The sequence below is a fragment of the Talpa occidentalis genome, unplaced genomic scaffold (genome assembly GCF_014898055.3).
Source record: "Talpa occidentalis isolate TD23 unplaced genomic scaffold, MPIMG_talOcc4v2.1 talOcc4.17, whole genome shotgun sequence".
Classification (NCBI taxonomy): domain Eukaryota; kingdom Metazoa; phylum Chordata; class Mammalia; order Eulipotyphla; family Talpidae; genus Talpa; species Talpa occidentalis.
In genome coordinates this window covers 7,086,717-7,113,357 of record NW_023601754.1, presented here as the reverse complement: position 1 = coordinate 7,113,357, position 26,641 = coordinate 7,086,717, and the positions used below count along the sequence as shown (strand labels likewise).

At 39.5% G+C, this 26,641-nt stretch overlaps 1 protein-coding gene across 4 annotated transcripts in view; it reads right to left on the bottom strand.

Annotated features, from left to right (window-relative positions):
• Window positions 1-712: 712 nt before the first annotated feature.
• NFATC3 (nuclear factor of activated T cells 3) overlaps window positions 713-26,641 on the bottom strand; it is a 101,070-nt gene continuing 75,141 nt past the window's right edge. For 3 of the 4 annotated variants that reach the window (XM_054696928.1, XM_037515958.2, XM_037515957.2), the window contains exons 9-10: window positions 24,849-25,853; window positions 713-1,240 (exon numbers count right to left, since the gene is read on the bottom strand). In XM_054696928.1, coding sequence (XP_054552903.1) covers window positions 1,119-1,240; window positions 24,849-25,853 — 1,127 coding nt within the window. In that variant the 3' untranslated portion in view covers window positions 713-1,118. Of the gene's footprint in view, window positions 1,241-10,734; window positions 10,839-24,848; window positions 25,854-26,641 lie in introns of all 4 variants that reach the window. The other variant, XM_054696929.1, reaches the window with a different exon arrangement.

Sequence of the window (26,641 nt, the reverse complement as noted above, 5' to 3'; positions counted from 1 at the left end):
TGATACCTCATTTTTGGATTTGCCTGAATTTTAAGCTATGCAGACGGGGCAGGGTAGGCCAGAATCATTTTAGGCTGTAAACAAAATAAGCCTTCCATGCCATTGTGAATCTTAAAAGCGCCACATCTGAAGTCCTTCCATTTTTCTCTATTGTCTTGATGCAAATCTCATTTGTGCTTAGCGCCTGACAGTCTGGTCTCTGTAGATGAATTAGAACTGGCAAAACTGTCTGAACCATCATCAGAGACTGTGGCTTCAAAGGTTACAGAGCAGCCAAATGTAGATGCTCGCACCTAGAAACGGCCCGGGGCCGGAGGACACATATGGGAAGCGCACTCCACCGCCTTCGTGTTTATAGGATGGCAGGAAATGATAGCTACCAAGCTAAAAACCCTACCTTTCAAAGCCATCTTTCATGCAGCTATTTTACCCAAGGCCCTGAGGGAAAAAAGCAATTTCAACATGGAGTCAGTATGGAGAGATTGCAGGAAGATTACCTAGAAAGTTACAAAAAGGCTATGCTCTGGAATGTCTTTTTATATTCCAACACTTCAATGATTGGAATGATCTCATGTTATCTAAAGGTTTTACTTTTATAAAGAGGTATGAGCTACATTTGGCTTTATTTCCTATGAATCTATGAAAGGCTTCAGGACACATGCTGAGTTTCTGAGGCATAGTGTGGGGCTTGGAGAATTTTTTTTCTTTTTTGTTTGCCTCTGGAAAGTTTTATCAAAAGTTCCTATTTAAAAAATATCAAAGCTAAAGGGTCCTTCAAATGACCATAGAGCAGTACAAATCACCAATCCTAGTTAAGCAACAGGTCACCTGCAAAAGCAGCACCTCTGAAATGGAGTCTGCTGCATTCACACTCAAAGCACCCATCATATAAAAGTATCCTATTCAAATATAAAAAGCAAAGCTCAAACAGCCTATGCTGCTCCTGTTCTTTTACAAAATCTACCCAAGGCCTGAAGTGGAGGAATGCTGCTTTCCCCACAAAATGTTCCCAACTCCTGGCACCAGTCCTGAAGGCTGCAGAGTTGGAGATCCAAGGTCCAAGGAGAGAACACGCTGAGAAGTACATGGCGGTGGGCACAAGGCTGCAGTGAGCAATGTCAGAGTCCATCAGCTCTTCCTAAATCCAGGGACTCAGGATTTGGGAGGGGAGCCTGCCTGCTCGCCCCTGTTCCTTGGGAAACAGAAATCTGGGACATGTCTCTCCCAATTATCTCGTTCACTGAAAAACAAACAGGAGAGTGATTAGTGACCTCTGCTGAATGACCATATGATGCTCAATGCCAATTCTACTTCAAAGACATTTTCCCTTTCCAAGGTTTCTATAAAGGTAATGGTATGCTTAAAGCCTGCTCCTGAGCTGAATGGGAACATCTTCCCATAGGTTGCTCCAAACCCCTCTTTTTTCCCCTTTCATTCAGTTTAGGCTGGAAAGGGGGCGGGTATGGTTGAGAAGGGATCAGGAAAACACGCTTACCCTCACTCTGAAGGTTCATGCTGACAGCAAAGGGACAGGATACAGTTGAAATTAAGTGTTCACCTAACTTTTCTTTAATTTGCATCCCTGCAGAAGCATTTTCCATTTCTCATTCCTGCAGGGCATCTCATATATAAAGTGAATGAAAATGAAAGCTCTGGTGAGGGTGGATTATTGGGATTTGGGGGTTATTTTATTACCCTATGCTAATATAAACACCCTTTATTGCATAGGAACATTTTTATAGTCTCTGATCCTTTCTCATTGCAGACTCACTTTTCTGTTTGGATTCTGTGATGTGCCAAGCACCTCAGGGAGCACAGTGCTCTGTGAGGTCCAATGCAAAGAATCTCAATCTTAGAGAACAATATAGAAGAAAACACTCCAAATTTCCTGAATGAGAACCTTTGGTTCTTATACCATAAGAACTCTGTTTTAAAAATGAATCATTCTGGCACTCCCCATTTCTCCTTTAGTGTGGAAGGATGTCCTGTTGAGGGAAATAACTGCTTTGTTAAAACCTTGGATGCGAGGCCTTCTGACCAAGCATCTATATTTTCATATCGTTGGAGCATTGGCAGTTGCAGTTTTCTGTAAGTTTGTTGTGGTAGAACCAAGAAAGAAAACAGATTCAGATTTCTACAGAAATGATGATTCCATGAAAGATTTTAAAGAGATGAGGAAGGCTGGAATCTTTCAGAGTGCAAAGTGGTCTTGAAACAAAGGATTTGTTTGGCTTGATTTCCATGGAAATTCATCAGTGACTTGTGTTTTATGTTATGAAGCAACATTTGGGCTAAGGAATAATTTTTCTTGGTAAATAAATAAATACTGTGGGTAAAAAAAAAATCTCTGCTTTATTAACTAAAGATTCTATACTAATTCCAATCCTAGGCAAAGAACTAAAAACATATCTACATAAAAACTTGTACTGAAATGATCATAGCAGGGCCTCCCTGGTGGCTCATGGGGTTAAGACGCAACCTACGAGGCTATCTGCAGCCACTGCAGCATGAGTTCAATCCCTGACCCGGGAGCTACCGACATGGCACAGCAGACCTCTCCTGACTTGCCCGCTGCTCCCTTCAGCAGTGTATTTCAGTCAATCTGCCTGTTCTGTTCTCCACTCTGTCAACGGTGAATCCTCTCGCCCCCCAACACCTCTGGCCTACACTCCACTTTTTGTATGCATAAATAAACGAATCTTTAAACAAAAACAACCAAATGTTCATAGCAGCTCTATTCCTAATAGCTCTAAAGTAGAAGCAACCCAAATGTCTACCAAATGATGAATGGATAAATATGATCTATGAATCTATAAACATGATCTATCTGTACAATGGAATATTATTCAGCCTTTAAAAGGAATGAGTTCTGATACATTACAACCTTAAGGTTCATAGATGAACCTTAAAAATGTTGCACTAAAGGAAAGAAGCCAAACATAAAAGGTCACATATTGTTTAATTTCATTTGTATAAGATGGCCAGGATGAGCCAATTCATACAGAAAATAGATAGGTGGCTGTCCAGGGTTTTGAGGACGGGAAGAATGAAGAGCGACTACTAATGGTATGAAGTTTCTTGTTGGAGTAATGACAATGTTCTAAAATTAGATAGTGGTAACGGTTGCATAATTCTGTGTATGTCCTAAAAACCACTAAATTGTATACCTTAGTTTGAATTTTATAGTAACAAATTATATCTCAATATAGTTATAAACAAAATCAAAGACAAAAACAATTCTATACTTAGAATTTGAAGTGATCATAGAGCAAAGGAAACAATTGTTTTTTAAAAATTAAGAATTAACGTGTAGTACTTTTATGGTTTAGATAATTAAAAAAACTTAAAATTCATTTATTCCTATGGCTATAAGGAGAAGGGAACTAACGTTTATTTATTCTACAAATCTGGGTTAGACTTTATAATTGAAAATTTTTTACCTCAATAATCTGTAACATTTTAAAATCACTGTCATCCCATTTGATGTATCAGTTAATTTAGACTTTGACAGTTCACATTAGTTGCTTAGTAAACAGTGGAAACAGCTTCAAAACACCTGTCAGTTTTTGGTGGTCAAAAGAGCTGAGAGGGGCCTCCCCTGGTGGTGCAGCAGCTGAGCGCTGGGCTGCAAAGCTGCCTGCAGCCTCTGCAGCACCAGTTTGATCCCCAGCTGCCAGGGAGGGTCCCACATGGCGCGCAGACCTCTCCTGCCTCACCCACTGCTCCCCTCAGCAGTGTATTTCGTCAGTCTGCCTGTTCTGTTCCCCGATCTGGCTCTGGTGAATTCTCTCACCCTCCCGTGCTTCTGACTGTACCCAGTGCTTGTATAAAGAAAAAAAAAAAAAAGAAAAAAGAGCTGAGAGGCAGGGAAATAAATCATTTAGACAAAGAAAATGCAAAGGAGTCAGGCAAATGTGATAGCAGAGGAGGAAGTGTGAATGTGGAAAGAAGGCTGACTCACTACTCCCACCAAAGTTGAGTCTAAAAAGAATGCTGTAACTTTAGAGGAAGAAAGGAAAAGTGGCAATTAGTCCTGAAATTGGAACTGAAAATGAGAACATCCAGATGGAAAAGTTTTGTGGGCGAGGGCTACAATGAATGGTCAGAGCAAGAAGAGATTGGGCCATCTTCATACTAAAGGCCTGGAGGCATGGGAGAAACCTTACTATTCCACTGAAGAACAGAAGGCTGACAAGAATGGGTGGGAATAGCCTGGCGCTCAGATGAGAAGCTAGGACTTGGGAAAGCAAATATGTACGCATAGTCTCAAAATTTAGATTTGGTTTGGATATAGGCTTTGCCACTAACTATGTCCTTGGACCAGTTACTTCACACATCTATGATTTCATTCCCTTATTTATACAATGATGGTGTTAAGCTAATAAATCTCTTTCAACTGCAGAAATCTTTGGTTTTAACAAATTTTCAAATGGCAAAGAAGGGCAAAGAAATGAAGATTTGGCTTGACTGTGGTTTAGTATTTAATGTTGATTAGCATGTAGCTCATATTCAAGCCTTCCTATTATTTATTATTTCCAAAGATGGTAACTTCAGAACTATTGTAGGCTGCATTGAAACAGTTCCTCCCCACCCCCAATTCTTATCATTGCTCAAGTTTTAAAACTTCAAAGTGATTAAAAACGGTGCTTTGTCATATTCAAAACCACATGATATACTGATTTCCTGTGCCTTTTAGAGGGCATCAATGCTTATATTTTCTTTTTTTTAGATTTATTTATTTATGCATACAAGATCTGGGGTACAGGTCAGAGGTGTGGGGGTGACAGGATTCACCAGAGTGGGGAACAGAACAGGCAGACGAACTGAAATACACTGCTGAGGGGAGCAGCGCACGAGTCAGGAGAGTTCTGCTGCGCCATGTGGGGAGCTCCCTGGCCAGCCAGGGACCAGAACTTGTGCTGCAGAGGCTGCGGACAGCCTCACAGTGCTGTGCTTAACCCCTTACACCACCAGAGAGGGCCCATATCCAGCATTATCTACTCACTTGCCAAGTACACTTTGATGATAAAGATGAACAAGTCTCTTTCTGAAGTGGTCAGGTGGTAAAAGCCTTATGGATGTTGTATGACTTCTGCTCCCCCTCACTAAAATTCTGCTTTTATTTAGCCTGGCTTGCCTAACCTCACTTAGCTGAAGCAATCTGGAAAATTCCTGACAGTTTAGGACTAATTGAAGACTATGATAAAGTCAAGAAGACTGTTCATAAAAAAATGCTCAAGCTGACTATATCTAAACATACATTAATTTACAGGATTCACTTGTAATTCATAGTAGTCAACAGATTAAGTTCCAGTAGGGCAGGGACCTTGTCTATTTTGTCATCCACTGAACCCTTGGTACTATGAGTGTTGCAATGTATTGAGTCCTGAATAAAATTACTTGCTAACTCAATAGAATTAGGAGACCTGAAACAACAAAAATTATGCCCAGATAATCACTATAGCCAAATACTGAATTTCTTGAAATGGGAGTCAGAACTGTAACAAAGCTGTCCTTTTGAGAAATGACTCAACAAACTGCTACCCACAAAGCAATACCTTCACCATCCTTTAGCAAGAGTGAATGCGGTACTGTGCACAAGTCCACAGCTCGCCATTTCCCCGCACATGGCCTGGAAGCTGGAAGCTCTGGGCTTTGGCTTCCACCCTGGGGTTCCTTAGATATCTTTCTATTGTGAATGGTCTAAATTTGGGTGTCAATCTAAGCAAGTCAAAATTATTACCAGTAAACAAATCTATGATGATATTTATATGTAAATCATTAGGAATCTTGAAAAATGCAATACCAAACTTAAAAAAAAAAAAGATTTATTTATTTATGCACACAAGAAGTGGAATGTAGGCCAGAGATTGGGGGGGGGGCAAGAGGATTCATCAGAGACAGAGTGGGGAGCAGCGGAAGAGACAGGAGAGGTCCACTGTGCCATGTGGGCCAGCTGCCTGGCCAGGGATTGAACTCATGTTATACTGGCTGGTGATAGCTTGATAGCACTGAGACTTAAACCCCTGTGCCACCAGGGAGACCTGCAATACCAAAATTTTTTGTATTAATTCTTGCAACTTCATTTTTCAATTTCTTTTGAATGTATATACATGAATTTATTGATTTATTTAAGCCTTAGTCCAAAAATTTTTGAGATGGTTTTATTTTTTCTCACCAATTTAAGAGCATAAAGAGTTGTTTTATGCCCTACAATTTTATCATTCCCCTCCTTATGAGTACAATGAATTAAAAATCTGGATCAAGAATCAATAGCCCGGGCTTCCCTGGTGGCGCAGGGGTTAAGGATAACACTATCAAGCTGTCACCAGCCACTGCAGCACGAGTTCGATCCCCCACTGGCCAGGAGTAACTAACCCATGTGGTGCAGCAGACCTCTCTTGTCTTGCCCGCTGCTCCCCTGTATGTTTTGGTAGATCCACCTGTTCTGCTCTCCACTCTCTCTGGTGAATCCTCTCACCTTCTGCACCTCTGGTCTACACCCCAGTTCTTGTATGCATAAATAAATAAAAACAAATCTTAAAAAAAGAAAAAAAAGAATCAACAGCCCTCCACACCCATGCTAACAGGTTATGTAGGTCACAGCATCTGGCCCACTTGTGGCAGCCACCATCCTCAAGTTCCACTACCCTAACACCTGGTTTGTCTGTGTGACCACAATAAAAGTTAAGTCAGAACCAGGAGCAATATTTTATGTAAGTGAAAATTTCTTAAACTAGAAATGTTCAAATTAGCAGGCCAATGGAATGCTCTTTCTGCTCATGAGAATGAGCTGTTTAAATAACAACAGGCTCTCTATCACTATTTCCCACGCGTAAGGATTTAGTGCGAGCAGACAAGCATGGTATGGTATGAAATTTCACCATCTGGGGCAGGGTAACCCAGGACACGCACAGTGGAGTATAGATGGATACACACTGCCACGTGCACAAAAGCCCAAAGGACCTTTGTAACTAGCATCTAATCATCCTGAACATTTCTATAAGGGTTTTTTTTGTAAAATTAGATTCCATTTATATATGTTATTTCATTTTGAACGTTCAACAAGCATTCATTAGCTTGACAAATTCATGTTTTTCCCCCTACACCCTAAGATTAAAAGTGTAACTGATCTTTGGGTAAACAATTTCAAAGAACAAAATTTTTTAAAATGAAAGATAGGCTACATATATGTACATTTTCTGAACTGAAGTGAAATTCTGAAAAGGAACAGAAAAGATCAGGGTGAAAAATACAGGATTACTTTATAGTTTATTACTCTACGGCAATTTTGCTAAGATTCATTTTTAGGTTATTTGGTAAGTCAGAGAACACTATCTTTAAAAAAAAAAAAAAAACCACCATAATCTAAACTAAATCCATGAAATACTAAATTCACCTCTTTATGGCTCGAGCCAGAAATTAGCTTGCATTTATCAAAATCTGAACATTTAGTAAGAGTATGCTTATTTTCCTAATGCATTCTTTGCTGCTAACTGAGGCTACCTAGTCACAGGGTCACTATCACAATTTACAAGTTTCCTTCCTGTAGCCAGGTATGGCTATGTAATTTGTTTACTCCAATGAAATATGAACAAAAGTGAAGTGTGCATCTTCCTCGCCACTTGCGCAATAACCTCTTCCTATCCCTTCTTCCACCCCTGCTTTAGGCTAAAATTCAAAGCAGTGACTCTGCTTTAACAGTAACTAAGGAGACAGAGGGACAATGAAAATTAAAGGAGGGCCTCCCAGGTGGCACAAGGGGCTAAGCACAGCACTGTGAAGTTATCCACAGCCTCTGCAGCATGAGTTCAATCCCAAGTTCAATCCCCAGCTGACCAGGGAGCTACCCACATGGCAGCAGACCTCCCCTCAGCAATATGTTTCAGTCAGTGTGCTGTTCTGTTCTCCTCTGTCTCAGGTGAATCTTCTCACCAACCCCACCTCTGGCCTGTACCCCAGTTCTTGCATGCATAAATAAATAAATCTTAAAAAAAAAAAAAAAAAAGAAAGGAATCCTGATTTAAAATGGCCATGAGGTGTGAAAGAACATCTAATGATTAAGTCATTGTATTTGGGGATCTCCCTTATAGTAACTATTAACAAAGATAAACACATAAAAGTAACAGAATATTTAAGTATTTTAAATAAGAACCAAGATAACTAGCTTGGTAACTAAGTTATTTTAAATTTTACACTAAACTCATGACAGTTTCTAACCACAGAAAGAATGACAATATATGCACAATAACAGAAGAGTCCTTTATGTTTTCACATTAGTTTTAATAACATTAAAGAGAAACTGCCATTTTTTCCCACCATAATTGACTGAAGGGGAGATCAATCCTGTTTACTAAGAGTCCATACTTGTTAAGTAGCCTCTTATGTTTGATGCTATACTTAGTGTTATATGCATCTTTTCTCTAGAAGATGATGTGGTGCAAAGCATTCTACAAACATTACATTTCCAGTTGGATAAACAGCACATAGGTATTTGAGAGTAGATTCAAGTACCAGCATATAACCTTCGTATCAGCAAAAATGGAAATAGCGGAAAAAATACTTTTCAATTTTGATTATTAGTGGGATTCACAAGAATATTAGGGATACATAAGGATTCTGTCCTTTCCCCTATTTTATTTTCACTGTTTCACTTTTTCCACATTTTCTCTGGAAAAAGTCTCCATTTCTATACATTATTAACTCCCAAATCTATCATCTCTAGGGGTCAAACGTGAGTTCCAGAGCCATACATAACAAAATTCACATGACTTATTTCACAATCTGAGCTACTAATTCCAAGACACTGCTCCAATTTTCTTCATCATTCCATATCTTTAATCAATCTACCTACCTCCCCACCTACGGACTGCAATTCATTGCTAAACTATAAGTAACTATCTCAAACAAGGAAGCAAAACCATAGCCCTCTCTCTTTTCTTTCTTTCATTGATTAATATCTGAAAAAAAAATATCTTAAAGAAGTTATCTGCACTGCCTGCTGTTTCTGTGTTCATAGCTACCCTTCATACCTTAGTTGTTCATTGATTCCTGCATGCCACAGAAATATTTCTTACAAAGATCACTAGTGATCAACTTGTTGCTTCACACACAAGAACAACTATACAGTAAACACTGGAAGAAACAAGCTTTAATCTTGGTTGAGTTGTGGCCATGTGACCAAAATGAATTAATCTTTCTGCAACTGATTTTCTCAAGCATAAAATGAGGAAATTAATTTATATACTTTGACATATTAACTGTATTGAGAGTTTCATCTGTACTAACAGTTTCATCTGTTTCACCTGAATTTAGCTACCACTTTTATTCTCCTTATGATCAGACAAGAATTATAGGAGGCCATGGTAAGCTCAGTTTATGGGAGAGGCCAGGGTTCTGAAGCCTCGTCTGACCAGGAGGATACGCTACCCTAGTATAAAGATTTAGATAGCAGACAAGATATTTTTTAAAGATTTATTTATTTATACAAGAACCCGGATACAGGCCAGTAGTGCGGGAGGGTGAGAGGATCCACCAGAGACAGAGCAGGGAATAGAACAGGCAGACTGATGAAATACACTGCTGAGGGGAGCAGAGGGTGAGACAGGAGAGGTCTGCCGCACTATGTGGCTATCTCCATGGCCAGTGGGAATTGAACTAGCATTGCAGAGGCTGCGGACAACCTCACAGTGCTGCGCCCAAACGCCTGCACCAACAGGGAGGCCCAGCAGACTTGATATTTTTAAAGATCTATCTATCTATCTATCTATCTATCTATCTATCTATCTATCTATCTATCTATCTATCTATCTATCTATCTATCTATCTATCTAATCTATCTAAGAACTGGCCAGAGGTGTTGGGGGTGTGTGTGTGAGGATTCACCAGAGACAGAGTGGGGTCAGTGGGCGAGACAGGAGAGGTCTGCTATGCCATGTGGGTCAGCAACACGGCTGGGGATCAAACTCATGCTGCAGTGGCTGGCGACAGATTGATAGTGCTGAGACTTAATCCTGTGCACCAATAGGGAGGCCTGCAGACATGATTTTTAAGTCCCCTTTCAAACCTAAATTAAATACAATGAATTTCAAATGGTATTTTTAGCATTACAATCTGTATATTTATTTCTATCACATACTTTCTTCAGGTGGCTTTGAGTCTGACTAAAGGACCTATATAAAGGACCTATATGTGAGTGGAGGTGGAGAGAGCTACAATGCTAAGATAGAAGTCTAATGATCAGTCCCTTCCCTCAAAAATTCTGACTCCACTTCTGCAGATTAGTTCCAAATGGAGTCTCAAAACATAGGTTTACAGGACAGGCTCAATGGTTGCCTCTGGCAAATGGGTAGCATTTACTGTTTTATTTCCATCCATACTGGCTCACATCAAAACTTAATAGTACTTGGCCAGAAACAAGTAGGCTTACACACCTTATCAACAACCAAATTTACTCAGCATCCAAGCCATAGAATTCATATAGATGGGCCTTTCTCTGCTTTGGCTTAGTAAGTCCAAACCCAGACTAAAATTACAAGCACAAGTGTGAGAGACTGAGTGTGATTAGACTTATAAAGCAGAGTCTTGTAGTCCAAGTGTAGCTCAATCAATGAGTGGGACTACCAAGAAGATGCTGTGTGTACCCCCTCCTCTGTAGCACATGCAAATGCAGCCACTGCATGCAAATACCAGACTTCAGCACAAAAACAATGACATATTTTGATCAACACTCACCCTCTAGATTTTCCAGAAAGGAGCTGGACATGAGAGCTCACTGTGGTTAGGCCATTTCTCTGCTGAACCTGATGGCTGGTGTTCCAAGTCAGACATAAACTGGTCTGTGTCAAAGAAGACAACATCACTACTGAATGGAACAAACCAGAGGGTAACTTAATCCACTATAGTGCCCAGGGTATTTTTTCTATAATCAAGAGGAATTTAGTTGTGCTTTATCAATCACTGTGTAAATGGCTTCCCGCATTCTATCAGATAAAAGGAATATTAGAATTCATTTTCTAAAATTAAAAAGGCAATACTTGAAAAAGTTAACAATGATTTTCAGTGATTTTAAGGGATAGAATCAGTATTAAATAAACTCCTGAGCTCTACTCCAGACTACAAATGTCTCAAGGTAGGAGTTCAGAATTATATGCCCAGGCAAATTTGGCAATCATAGAGAAATATTTTTCAAACTGAAATCAACTCAGTAAGTTGAAATCACTATTTAAAAAATAAAGAAATGGAACAAAATGGAAATCCACATTTCCTTTATCTTACTTATTTTATTGAAGTTACATTGGTTTACAATGTATTTTCTTTTAAAAAAGGTTAAGAATTGGTTTGTGACACTTCAATGTTAGTTGTATATATGTTTTTGTCATGTACTGTGGCCGTATTATAAACTTTACCTCTTATTATGGGAAACTATCAGAAATGTCCATTGCACTCTGTCATTACTGGTCAGTTCTGTAATAGTGACAGATGCATTCAAATGCCCAATTAGAGAGTCCAAAATACAATATAATAAGGTAGTCAAAGCCTCCATGTTTGGCCTATGAGGAGCAATTTTTGGCTTTCATTGTAATTCAAAAAAAATGACCTAGCCATAGTTGCTAGAAGAATGCTTATTTCATCCTGGAGAAGAATCTTTATGTAGTGAGCAATAATTAATACCCTCATATTAGGCAGACAGAGGAGGAGCCAATCTGTGTGAAATGCAGCCTCACTAAAGAGGTTAAAAAAACAACAAAACCAGAAATTCTTTGTGCTTAAGATTTTTTTTTTAACTGAATTTGAGATCAATCACTTAGTTTTTAGGGGTGACTTAAAGATTACAATATATGTGAAGGGTTTCAAAGGCTGAAGAAATACTATCTAAAGTCTTTCTGAGGGGTGCTCAATTCTACTCAACCCAATCAAGCACACACTTGAAGGTAGGAAATGTGATTCCAGGTAAATCAACATGTAAATTATAAGAAAGGCCAGGAGCAAAGTTAAAAATTAACCAAGGAGGCATAACATTTATATACTGAACACTACACACTTTCTTTAATTGAAATAAATTAAAGATCTAAATAAATGGGAAACGTCACATGTTCACAGATTAGAAAACATCAATATTATTAAGATGATACTACTACCTAAAGCAATGTAGAGATTCAACGAAATTCCTACCAAAATCCCAACAGTGGTTCTGCAGAAACAGAAATACTTATTCTGAAATGCAGAATCTCAAAGGACCCAAGAGTCCAAATAGTCATGAAAATGAGCAACAATGGAGAACTCACACTTCCTGACTTCAAAACTTACAAGAAAGTTACAATAGGGCCTCCCTGGTGGCACAAGGTGTTGAGCGCAGCGCTGTGAAGCTGTCCACAGCCTCTGCAGCACAGGTTCAATTCCTGGCTGGCCAGGGAGACACCCACATGGCACAGCAGACCTCTCCTGTATTGCCCGCTGCTCCCCTCAGCACTGTTTTCGGTCTGTCTGCCGGTTCTGCTCCCCACTCTGTCTCTGGTGAATCCTCTCACCCTACCATACCTCTGGCCTGTGTCCCAGTTCTTGTATGCATAAATAAATAAATCTTTATAAAAAAAAAGTTACAATAATCCAAACACTGTGATAGTGGCATGAGGATATATATATATGGAGAAAGAGAGATGAGAAGATTTAGTTTCTCTTAGAGGGCCATAAACAAATTCTCATAATAGATGGTCAATTTATTTTCAAACAAGGGTTCTAAGTCCATTCAGTGGTTGAAAAGGCAGTTTTTAAAACAAACAAGGGGAAAACTGGGATATCCACATGGAAAAAAATGGAAGCAGGATCCTACCTAATAACCATACACAAAATTAACCCAAAGTGGACCAGACACCTAAACATAAGGGCAAAAATTGTAAAACTCTAAGGAAAAAACACATAGAAAATCTTCATGACATTGGATTAGGCAGTGATTTCTCATGTATGACACTTAAACCACAGGCAACAAAAGAAAAACAGATAAATTGGACGTCATATAAAATTTTAAAACTTTTAAGCATCAAAGGACACTATCAGAAGGGTGAAAAGACAGTCCACAGAATGGGAGAACATATTTGCAAATGATATATCTGAAAAGGGATTAATATCCAGAAAACATAAACTAAAACAACAACAAAAACTCAACTAAAAAGTAGGCAGAAGATTTGACTAGACATTTCTCCAGTGAAAATACACAACCAATAAGCTCAGCATCGTTAGGGAAATACAAATCAAAAACTCAATTAGCTACCACTTCATACACATTAAGGATGGCTATTATTTTTTTAAAATAGAAAATAATAAGTGTTGGCAAGGATGTAAGGAACTGTAAGTGGCATACATTATAAACAGAAAATGGAGCAGTCACTGTGGGAAAAACATTAGTTTGACAGTCCCTCCGAATGCTGAACAAAGAATTTCTATATGAAACTCTAGCAATTCCACTCCTAGAATACCTAATAGAATTGATAGCAGAGACTTAAACAGATCCTTGCACACTAATTTTTCACAGCAGCATTATTCACAAGAGACAAAAGGCACATACAAGCACAATTTTTTAAAAAGATTTATTTCATTTATTTACGCATAAAGAGCTGGGGTATAGGCCAGAGGTGCAGTGTGTGAGAGGATTCACCAGAGACAGAGTGGGGAACAGAACAGGTAGATAGACTAAAATACACTGCAGTGGGTGAGACAGGAGAGGTCTGTTGCGCCATGTGGGTTAGCTCGGGGTGGGGATTGAACCCATGCTGCAGTGGCTGCTGATAGCTTGATAGCTGAGACTTTAACCCCGGTGCCCCTGCGCCACCAGGAAGGCCCCAAAGTTCTGTTTTAACTTGTAATTCAATAGCGATATATACAAGAAAATGAATCTTTGAGAATCTGTATAATATTAAAGATTCATAAAGGAGTCCTGAGAACAAAAAATTACCAAGCTGACCAAATTGCCTACTTCTTTCTTCCATCTAGGTCCCTCTTGCTACAGCCACATGGGCCTCATTGCTGTTCCTCAATAACCAGACATGCTCTCACCTAGGACCTTTCCTTGAGTTGTTCCTTTTACCTGGAATACTTTTACCACAGGTATCCACATTGGTATCTTAATCTTCAAATTTTTCATCAAATGTTACCTCATCAATGAAGCTCTATTTAAAGTCAAAATCTGCTCCCACTTTACCCTTCACAACGCTCCAAATAGCCTTTACCTTGCTTTTTTTCCCTCAGCACTTACTACCTTAACATATTTAATAATTAACTTAATTATTATGCCCATTTGTGTTATATGTCTTTTCCACACTAGAATGTAAGCTCAGTGATGGCAAGAATCTGTTTTATCTACTAAGGGCCTAAAAACGGTGCTTAAGATATAGTAGGCAGTTGTTAAATGCTGTTTGAAACAAATCAACGAGCACAAATTAAAAATGCTGGTAAACATTCTAGAAATGAATGTAAACACTGTAGATTGATCAATTTATAAACTCTATTTGTAATAATTTTATTACATAAAATTTCACAGCATAAAAAACACTGATAATATTATAAAGAAGCAGCCAACAAGTGTTGTTTTATATACACTACTGCATTTCTAATGTAAGGCAAAAGATTTAAAATTAAAATAGGGCCTCCCCTGGTGGCACAGGTGGTTGAGCGCCGCGCTGTGAAGCTATCCACAGCCTCTCAGTGCTGGTTCGATCCCAGTCGGCCAGCAAGGGTCCCACATGGCGCAGCAGACCTGTCCTGTCACACCCGCTGCCCTCCTCAGCAGTGTATTTCATCAGTCTGCCTGTTCTGTTCCCCACTCTGTCTCCGGTGAATCATCTCACCCTCCCGCGCATCTTGCCTGTACCCTGGTTCTTGCATAAATAAATAATCTTTTTAAAAAATTAAATTAAATTAAAATATCCTATTGTGAGAAGGTCCAGAAATAGATCCAAATAACCTGGGAAATTAAGTAAAAGGTAAAGCTGGTATTTTAAACCAAATGGGGAAAATATGAATTATTTAATAAATATTGTTGGACAACTTGGCATCTATTTGAAAAAAGCTAAAATTAGATTCATTTTTCACACAATCTACCAAAATAAATTCCTGATGGATCAAGGATTCAAAAAATCTTTAAAATAATAGAAGAAAAATAGAAGCTTCATAAGTTATATGATTATAAAAAACTTTTTCTTCATGGCAAAAACAACAAATTGGGGAAAGTATGTCATAACTCATAGTTCAATGACTTAATGAACTGAACACAAAAAGGGCTTCGATATTCTATAAATCAATTAAGAAAAGGATTAATGCGCTATTAATAGAAAAGTAAACAAATATGAACAGAGATCACAGATATGTGATAAAAGGTTTTTTTCTTAAGCATATGAAAAGGTACACAACATATACATAAGGAAAATGACTGTGATGCTATTTTCTACCTAATCCATGGCAAGATGTATAATAATAGAATGTGATGAAGGAATAGAGAAATTGACACTCTCACAATGCTAGTGGCAATGTAAATTGGTACAATATTTATGGAGGACAATTTGGTATCTTTCTCAAAAAACTGGTTAGCAACTGCACATCTAGGAATTTATTTTATATATATGTATGTATGTACACGTGTATGTGAAATATCATGTAAAAAGTTGTTCACTATACTTGATATAGCGACATAATGGAATATTTGATAGAATATTTGATGGGATATTCTATTTAAAAAGATCTTCCAATGGGTCTCCCTCGTGGCTCAGGGGTTAAAGACATAGTGCTATCAAGCCTTCGCCAGCCACTGCAACATGACCTCTCCTGTCTCGCCCGCTGCTCCCCTCAGCAGCGTATTTCAGTAGATTCACCTGTTCTGCTCTTCAGTCTGTCTCTGGTGAATCCTCTCACCCCCTACATCTCTGGCCTATACCCCAGTTCTTGTATGCATAAATAAATAAATCCTTTAAAAAAAAACTTTCTTTCCAAGAAAGTTCTTTCATGTTACAAAACAATATAATCTCCAAGACTCAATATATGGAAAAGACAAAGTGCATAATTATACATAATATGCTAGTAAAAATAAGGGAAAAAACACATACTTGCTTACAAATGCATAAAATAGCTCTGTGGTAATAGCCAAGAAAACTGGCAATGCCAATAGCCTACATTAAGGAAAACTAGGTTACAAGGCAATATTTCACGGTGCACCTTGTGTACTCTTAGCATTACGAACACACAACCTTTTAAAAACTAATGATTTTCTTAGGAAATCTAAATAAAATTTGACTGTAAAACTCCATTCTACACAAAATTATCTACAGATACTTTTAAATACACATTATGATTACAAGGGACTAAATATGATCCACATTTTGCAGATGTTAAACTGAAATGCCTGTGACCATTACTACTCTACTTCATTTTCTACCATAATTTAAGAATTTCATACTTTTCCTCTTGCCCAGATACATAGGTTAATGGTAAGCTAAAAATGTCCATTTAAAAAAAAAAAAAGTAAGGCCTCCCTGGTGGCACAGTGGTTAATATGCAACCTATGAAGTGATCTGTAGCCACTGCAGCAAGAGTTCGATCCCCAGCCAGGGAGCTACCCACATGGCACAGCAGACCTCTCCTGCCTTGCCCACTGCTCCCCTCAGCAATGCATTTTAGTTGATCTGCCTGTTCTGTTCCCCACTCTGTCTCTGGTGACTCCTCTCACCCCCCACACCTCTGGCCTGTACCCCAGTTCTTGTATACATAAATAAATTTATAAAAAAAAGTAAGATTATTTTAGAGCAGAGCTGAGTATATTTATTTAAGTTCTATCAATAGCTAAGATGGTATATGGCATAGGTAACCCTGCAATGCAAAGTCACAGGATTGCAACCAAACCACCAAAGCTTAGCCACTAAGCCTAAAATGATTTATCTCATTCTAATTATTTTTGTCCCTGTGACTAATCTATCTCCATAGGAATTTTCTTTTTTTTTTTTTTAAGATTTATTTTTTATGTATACAATAGCTGGGGTACAGGCCAGAGGCGCAGGAGGGTGAGGGGATTCACCAGAGACAGAGTAGGGAGCAGAACAGACAAATGGACCAAAAGCTGAGGGGAGCAATGGGCATGACAGGAGAGGTCTGCCATGCTATGTGGGAATCTCCCTGGCTGGCCAGGAATCGAACCCATGCTGCAGAGGCTGCGGACAGCTTCGCAGCCCAGTGCTCAACCGCTGCGCCACCAGGAGGCCCTAAAAATAAACTTCTTGAAGTGAATTTATTTTGAGGACTTCTGATCTGCTGGTCTAAAGTCTCAAATCTTCATTATGGTATGTTCTACATGACCTATGATCCAAAGTCTACATAGCCACCGTTTATGGGATCTTTAATCATAAATATTTTTTGACTGGATGGAACAGATGTATTTCCCAGAAAAGGATCCATGAATTACCCAGCGCCCAGGGTTTTTTTTTTTTTTAATTTTTTAAAAAGGATTTATTTGTGCATACAAGAGCTGGGGTGCAGGCTAGAGATGCAGGGGAGGGGAGGAGGTGAGAGGATTCACCAGAGAGTGGGGAACAGAACAGGCAGATCTACTGAAATACACTGCTGAGGGGAGCAGTGGGTTGGGACAGGAGAGGTCTGTTGTGCCATGTGGGTCACCTCCCTGGCTGGGGATCGAGCTCGTGCTGCAGTGGCTGCCGACAGCCTCTAATAGTGCTGCGTCTTTACTCCTTGCGCCACCAGGGAGGCTCCCAGAGTCCCAGTTTTAAGAGAAAATTCAGTATTATCCACTTTCCTCTGCCGTAGTGTTCCAAAGTTGAATACTTTTATTTTTTTAACTTTTTAGGAAAGATTTATTTACTTATGTATACAAGAAATGTATACATTTACTTATGTATAGGCCAGAGGTATGGGGGATCAGAGGAGAGGATTTACCAGACAGAGTTGGGGAATAGAACAGGCAGATCTACTGAAATACACTGCTGAGGGGAGCAGCGGGTAAGAATAGGAGAGGTCTGCTGTGCCATGTGTGTCAGCTCCCTGGCTGTGGATCACACTCATCCTGTAGTGGCTGGCAAAGGCTTGACAGCACTGTGTCTTTAACCCCTGCACCACCAGGGAGGCCCCAATGTTGGTTAATTTTAGCATCTCATTCATGACACATTCTCACTATTGACTATGCATGGCCTTCTTAAACTTATTTAAATACAATAAATACCAATCAAACCAGTCCCCTAACAGGTGGAACAGACACTGACAATATTTACACCTCTTTCTCCTCCATACCAATCTCCTGCTTCCCTGAGAAAAGTAACCACCTGAATCTTGTGTTTACCACTCCCTTGGCAGAAAAGCAGGTTTTTCTGCTAGTCGCCTACATATATAACTGCAGTAGCTGAGATCACATCTAGAGTCCCTGTTTACAGTTGAATTAGCAATTGCCCTATATTCAGCATCAGCATGTTACTGCACTGAGCCTGCAAATGATAGTGTCAGTTTTCACCACAGCAGCAGGTCAGGCTATATATAACATGCACCCTCTTCTCTGCTGAGCTGCAGTTAGTTTGTGGACAAAGGTAGGAAAGCTGGTAGGAGATTCCATTAGCTCAATCACAAATTAAATGGGTCTGTATCTAAAGGTGTAAGATAGTCTATTTTCACAATTCTATAATCTTAATTAAAATGTTTAAAGCACAGCTCTGACAATTTCTATGTTTCCACACTGTTTTAATGTATAAACACTGGGGCAAACACACTATAATGCACAGAAATGTTTACAAAAATTTATAGGTCCAAGCATACAAATTATAACATATGAACAAAAACTCAATGATAGGGCTTCCCCGGTGGCACAGTGGTTGAGTGCTGCGTTGCGAAGCTGCCCGCAGCCTCTGCAGCGCCGGCTCAATCCCGGGCCACAGGCGAGGGTCCCACATGGCGTGAAGACCTCTCCTGCCGTGCTTGCTGCTCCCCTCAGCAGTGTACTTCGTCAGTCTGCCTGCTCTGCTCCCCACTCTGGCTCTGGTGAATTCTCTCACCCTCCCGCGCTTCTGACTGTACCCAGTGCTTGTATAAATAAATAAATCTTAAAAAAAAAACAAAAACCTCAATGATAAATTTATACTTTTTTTTTTTTTTTTTTTTTGGTGGGACCCTCGCCGGCGGCCGGGGAACGAACCAGCGCTGCAGAGGCCGCGGGCAGCCTTGCAGCCCAGCGCTCAACCACTGCACCACCAGGGGAGGCCCATAATTTATACACATTTTTAAAGCAGAAACAATGGTATATCTAGGTAGCAGGGAAAAAATTAAGCAGCGAAATAGTTTCGAACAATGCCCTGATTGGCTGAACAAGTATATATTACAGTCTCTATGGGAACTGTTTGAAAGAGAACACTAGCTGGTAAAGGCTGGTATTCTACCGTTGTCATAGCCCAAAGCATACCCCCTGAGGATGGAGCCACACTACTCTGAAATGGAGAAATGCTTCTAGGGTATTTTTGACCTTGGAAACTTACAGGCGGGGCCAAAATCATCTTAATGACACTGAACACAGATAATTATAAAGTTTTAGGTTCTAAAAACAACATACACAAAAAAACAAGGGGGTGTGGGGGAAGATGTGATTTAACAGTATTTATGACTCACTAAATCAATAGCAAGATGGAACTAAGAAAATCCCCTGATCTTATGCCATAATGACAAAATAAAGTCTTTCAAACAAAAAATGTGATAGACCCAATCCATTCTGAGTTGGCCGGGGAGTGTTACCTTCTGGACACTGCATTATGAAAAGAAACTAAAACGACGGCGTTCAAGCAGAAAGGAACTAGTGTACTGTGAGGGTGCGGGAAGGGTGAAGTTGCTGGAGTGTATCCTAGACTGGGAAAGCGATCAAGATTCCTCACATGTAAAGGGCTATTAGAGGAAGAATTCCAGAGGCATCAGAGTCCCCAAAACACAGGCAACTGGAACTCAAAAAGGCCCTGGGATGTTCCAAAGAAGCTTGAGAGAAAGAGTACACACAGGGTTATAATATCACTGGGGATATCAAGTGTGAATTCCAGTGTGAAAGAGAAGGACGGAGAAGAACATCCTTAAAATTCATTTAACACCAAGAAACTATAATTACCTGGTCCTCTCACAAACCAAGCCTCTATGGGGTGAAATGACATTTTCTTTTACCTATTTTGCTTGCTCTACACTGGCACTTACAACCCACTGACTAATTAGAAACATGAGGAGAGATACTGGAAAATCTAGATTACTGAATTAGGAGTCAAGAGCTTTGTATTTTAGTCTTTACTTTGCGATTAACTCTGAAATGTTAATCTGGTGACTACCTTAGGCTCTACAAAACTCAGATTCTTTATCTATAAAAGGGGGAAACTGTATTAGAGTATTTCCAGCTCTAGTGGTCTTAAATTTCTGAGGTGTACTATCTTCTCTATTAGGTATCACTGAATTTATTAAAAAAAAATTTAAGCTGTTAGTGTCCACATTTCTAACAGTAAGTCACATAATATACTTAACTGATTACTAACAGACTCCATTTTACTTAAAACTGCAAAAGTGGATATTTTATTTGTGTTTAAATCTTTAAAAGTTTTAAAGAAAAAAGGGAGTAAATAGACAAAAACAAATAGGATTTAAAAAGTCATTAGGGGGCCTCCCTGGTGGCACAAGAGGTTAAGTCTCAGCACTATGAAGCTATCCGCAGCCACTGCAGCACGAGTTCAATCCACAGCCAGGAAGCTAACCCACATGGTGCAGCAGACCTCTCCTGTCTCACCCACTGCTCCCCTCAGCAGTGTATTTCAGTCAATCCTCCTGTTCTGCTCCCCATTCTGTCTCTGGTGAATCTTCTCACACCCTGCACCTCTGGCCTACACTCTCGTATGCACAAATAAATAAATCTTAAAAAAAAATAAGTCATTAGGAATTACGTAGGTGTATTTCAATAGTATAGGACAAATAAAAAAAATTATACTCTCTGGTTATAGAGTGCGTTTTACTTTATACTTAATATAGAAAAGTTAAAATACACCTGAGCTTGGAGTAACTGCAAAGTTCACTTTAAATGCCTCTAATCCTTTTGGCTTTTAAAACTAATTTTTTGCTTACTTTTAAAATTAATAAGAGGGCCTCCCCGGTGGCGCAGTGGGTTAAGCGGCACATTGTGAAGATGTTTGCAGCCTTTGCAGTGAGGGTTCGATTCCCGGCTGGCCAGGGAGAAACACACATGGCGCGTCAGACCCCTCCTGCCTTGCCCACTGCTCCCCTCAGCAGTGTCTTTGGTCTGTCTGCCTCTTCTGTTCTCCACTCTGTCTCTGGTGAGTTTTCTTGCCCTCCCGCGCCTCTGAGCTGTACCCCAGTTCTTGTATAAATAAATAAATGTTTAAAAAAAATAAAACTACTAAGAGGACAATCAAAAGTTATGAAATTCAAGGCCTATAAGCGATGTTGCTATTGTTTTAAAAGTGAATTTGTATTAAAATTTTGCTGTACTGTAGGATTATCTAAGGACCTAGAAATTTTACCTTCAAAGGCAAATCCAAATAACATAATCAATGAATCACTAGAAAAATACAGAAAATTTATTTTTTTGTTTTTATTTATTTATACAAGAACAGGGTACAGGCCAGATATGGGGGAGGGTGAGAGGATTCACCAGAGACAGAGTAGGAAATAGAACAGGCAGACTGACGAAATACACTGCTGAGTGGAGCAGTATGCGAAGACCGGAGAGGTCTGCTGCACCATGTGGGTTTCTCCCTGGCTGGCCAGGATCGAGCCCGTGCTGCAGAGGCTGCAGACAGCTTCACACTGCAGCGCTCAATCGCCTGCACCACCAAGGAGGCCCTCAAAAATTTGTTTTAGAATTCAAGTTAAACATCAAAAATGTTTTTTCCCAGGGTGCCTCCCTGATGGTGCAAGGAGTTAAGCACCGCACTTGAGGCTATCCGCAGCTACTGCAGTACAAGTTCAATTCCGGATGGCCAGGGAGGTGACCCATATGGCGCAGCAGACCTCTCCTGCCTTGGCCCCTGCTCCCCTCAGCAGTGTATCTCAGTCAGCCTGCCTATTCTGTTCCCCACTCTGTCTCTGGTGAATCCTCTCACCCCTCTGTATCTCTGGCCTGTGCCCCAGCTCTTGTATGCATAAATGAATCTTAAAAAAAAAAGTTTTTTTCAATTTGTGAGGGAGTTCAACAGCCAGTCCTTGTTCTTTGTGGGGCTTAAATATAATCATTGTTTTGATCATTTTACTATATAATGAATGAAGCAAAAATGAAATTGCTTTTATAGTTATCATCATAGACTTCATGTCTCCTGATCCTCTGTTTTTGCAATACATCTTTACATATCCAAAGGTGAAACTGAATTTTCAATACTTTCTAGAAGTTTCACAAAAACCTTTTCAATTTGTTGCCCACCAAGACCACTCAATCTGTGATAAATCAGAAGGAGCAGGTTCCATCTTTGGTTTCTTGTTAGAAGAAAAAAATGTTTTCATTTGGAAAGATAATGTACCAGGATATCCCTTGAGACCTGCTCAATAAATCTCGTGTCCTCAGTTGCATCACAAACAGGTGGTAGGCTATTACTCAAGGTCTTACCCCTTTGTTTCAGGGATTAAAATTCTAAAAGCACTATGAAGAGTCTAACATTGCCAAAAGAATGAACAGGTAACATATTAAAAGCCTATATATATTTGGAAAAGACTTTATTTCAAATCTATTTTGCATCATAGAAGTGTAGTAACCTCTCTACCTGGAGGTCATCATTAATCAGACAGTGACACTTACACCAGCTGTGCATTAAGTGAACCACAAGAACCTAATGCCAGAGTCCTTCACATAAGCATGATAGCCCATATGCAGTTATGAACAAGGTTCATGCAGTGAAATGCGGCATACGCATTCCTGGTCAATGTTCCCTATTCTCTAGGCATTAAAAAAATCTTGAAGAAACTCCTTTACCATAGAGTTCTAACAGCCATGGCCGGCTATTGCGGGAAGGAAGCTGTACTACTGCAAGAGAAAGACTAGAATGAAAAAAGTCTGCTGAAAGAGGATTGGTAAGGATTAAATTAGATAATGAAGAGAAAAATGACATGCAAATTGTAGAAAACGCTTTAGTTCACACACATACCTTCTCTTTACCCACAAATGACCTGGCAATCCCCTGTGTCTTTAAAGTCATCCTATACTATACTAGTCACTCACTAGATACAGGTAATCATGCTTTCCCAGACACATCTCCATATTTCTGCTTGTGTCATCTGATTTGCCTTTTAATTCTCTTGTATTGAAAATACTTAACTTCAAGACTCAAGGTTTAAGTGTTGTCTTCTCAGGACGTATTGCCAAATCTTTCTTCTGGAATCTGTCACATCACTCTGCTGAACTCCTAATGTGCTTCTTTTATAGCTTGGTTATAAATAACTCAGACCCACTGCACTGTATAAAACGGTGTGCTGGTCTGACAGTAAAGCCCCAGGAGAGGGGATAGCACATATTATTTAACTTCCTTTCCCCTTATGCTTAGAATATCAGATTTAATACCATCTTTGTAACTAAGTATGAAACTCAGCCTCTCCACATATAAAGAAATGGTTAACTTACTATCTTCTAGAGATTAATACAGAATCAGAGAGAAAACTAAAATTCTGTATCCATGCTTCAGAATATCCATACTGGTCAATAATCACAGGCAATTTTCACTGAATTCCTATTTAGACAAAGTTAACATGTTAAAAACCTATATATGTATTTGGAAAAGCCTTTATTTCTAATCTATTTTGTATCACAGGAGTATAGTAATCCCTCTATCTGGAGTTCATCATTAATCAGACAGTGACATACCAGCTGTGCTGTGGCTGTCAACCATATCAATGATCAAGAACAAACTCTGAGGGCCTCCCCTGGTGGCGCAGCGGTTGAACGCTGGGCTGCGAAGCTGCCCGCAGCCTCTGCAGCGCCAGTTCGATCCCCGGCCACTGGTGAGGGTCCCACATGGTGCACAGACCTCTCCTGCTGTGCCCGCTGCTCCCCTCAGCAGTGTATTTAGGTCCATCTGCCTGTTCTGCTCCCTGCTCTGGCTCTGGTGAATTCTCTCACCCTCCCACGCTTCTGACTGTACCCAGTGCTTGTATAAATAAATAAATAAATCTTTTAAAAAATATATTTAAAAAAAAAGAACAAACTCTGAAATTGTTGCCTGAAAAGACAATCTTGGAAAGTTTTCAATTAATAACTAATATTCCAGAGTTTGTTCTTTAATTTATTGATTTCATAAAAACAGAGGTCTCTACACCAACTTGGTATTGTACATAAATTGCTTTTTTTATCTGTGTGCCAAGAGCTGTACCACCAGGACTACCTGACTCAGCAAGCTGGCATGGCCACAGAGGAGCAGGTTCTTGTATAAACTTCCTTAAGGACAGAACCTCTATCTTAATATACTCCTAGCAATCCCAGTATCTAGCTCTGCCTTGCAAATAGCTGGCATTCAGTAGTGTGCTGAATTAAGGACCTGAATTCTACTTTCTAGACAATGTGACCTCTCTATATGTTCTAGGAGAACAGATGTCCAATAAATGTTATGTCTTCAGTTCTATCACCGGTGGGTGGTAGCATATTACCCAAGGTTTCACTCTTTGCAAAAGGTATTAGAGTAAAATTAGACTTTAAAGCATAGATTTCTATATCTATCCTCAAAGTCATATATGAACATATTTTAGTAACAACTTACTTAAAAGCCCAATAAGAAACCTGTGATAATTTTTTCATGACTCTTAAAGAAGGAAGTTCTTAAATCTTTACAGCTTCAAGAACATAGAAATGAACTTACCATCATCTAAAGTGATGTCCTGCAGGCCAATTGTCGAGAAGTTAGGTTCCTGCTCTTCAGGTTCAGGTTTAATGTTCACAGTGGCCTCATCAGGTGGAAATGAAGCAGGATCACACAAACTGTGACATATTAAGGATGAAGGTACAGAAAGACCTCCCTGGCCTGTACTTTGTGCTTGAGTTGAGTGCTGTCCAGAAAGCATTCTGGTGGCTAAAGATGGTGATGAGGCAGTTCCTGAGCTAGGAGACTGGTAAGGCATTGGTTGCAGCTGAGGAGATGGTGGCCCAGAAAGTGGTGAGCTGGCGAGGGGACGAGAGGCTGCTGATGAGGCTGTTGTAGCAGACCCTGAATGTGAAGGACTGTATGTTATGGGTTGTAACTGAGGGGAAGGCTGACCTGTTACCTGGTCAGCCACTGGAGAAGAAAGAGATCTTTGTCCTGCATTTGAACAATGGTATCCCATTGACTGCAAATGAGGCAGGGTCTGCACAGAATGAGGTGTATGGGATAAGAGATGTCCTGTTGAGCCTGAATTTGAATGAAATGGTATGGATGATGATGATTGACAGGCAAGATTTATTAAATTAGGAATAGCTGCATCCTGCTGAAATAAAACTGGATCAAATTCTTGACTAGAGGCAGCATTAATAGGAAGACAAGATGGTCCATTGTATATAACATTAGTTTGCATAGGCTGATAGGAAGACCCCACTGGAGGTGTTGGTGTGACTTGAAAAGGCTGGTGTATGACTGAAGAAGGTAGCATATGCTGTTCTTTACCAGCAGTCTCATCTGTACACTGCAACTGTTGCAGATGGGATGAGGTTACCATGGATGCATATGCTTGCTGAATGGGACAAACCAAGCTTCTCTGTGCAGACAGTACACTGTCACATGGGTGTTCCGTGTCTGAGGAAGGCCTCTGGCGCTGGGTAGGATGAGGCACAGGCAAAGATGGAACTGAAGACAAGTCCATTTCTTCTTTGTGTTCTTGCTTCATCAAAACTGGAAAAAAAAAAAAAAAAGATTAAAAAGCAAATGTTATTACAAAACATGTAAAACAACTATGAAAGTTCTTTATTCTAGGCTAAACAAATGTAGCATGCATCCAAGCAAGGGGATGAAAGCTCAAATGTCTTCAGACAAGGCAGATAATATAAAATAAATGAAATCAACAAGTATGAGACAAGGAGTGATTCTTGCTTTAATGAGCTTTCAAGTTAAGAAAGAATAATCCTGCATAGGACCCTGAAATGATATAGAAAGACAGCTAAAATATGTTGCTAAGTGACAAAAAGTTTCACAATAATGTGGTATGTCACAACTCATGTAAAATAATGTGTGTGTATATATAAAAATATATATGTGGATATGATTTTGCTTATATATGCATAGCAAAAACATGTATGAATAGCTCTGGAAAGATGCATGTACTGGGTCGACTGCTGAGAAAGGAAACATGGTGACAATCCTATAGGATAAAAGCAGGAGGGAGACCTAATTTTTACAGTGTAAGCTTTTGTACCTTTTGATTATACTTTACCATGTATATAAGTTACCTATTTAAAAATAATTTTGAAAACCCCCCAAAACTCCATGACCTAACATAGTCCTCTATTTGGGGTCTCTAATCTGAAACATACCAGTTACGTGGTTTTATATGTTGCATCATATACCAGAATTCATTCATAGTGTTTCCAGTTTACAAAGGTTTTCACATGTATCTCATTTGACATTTCATTTGATCCTAAATTATCATCAGATCCACATTATAAGAAAAATAATTGGGGGGG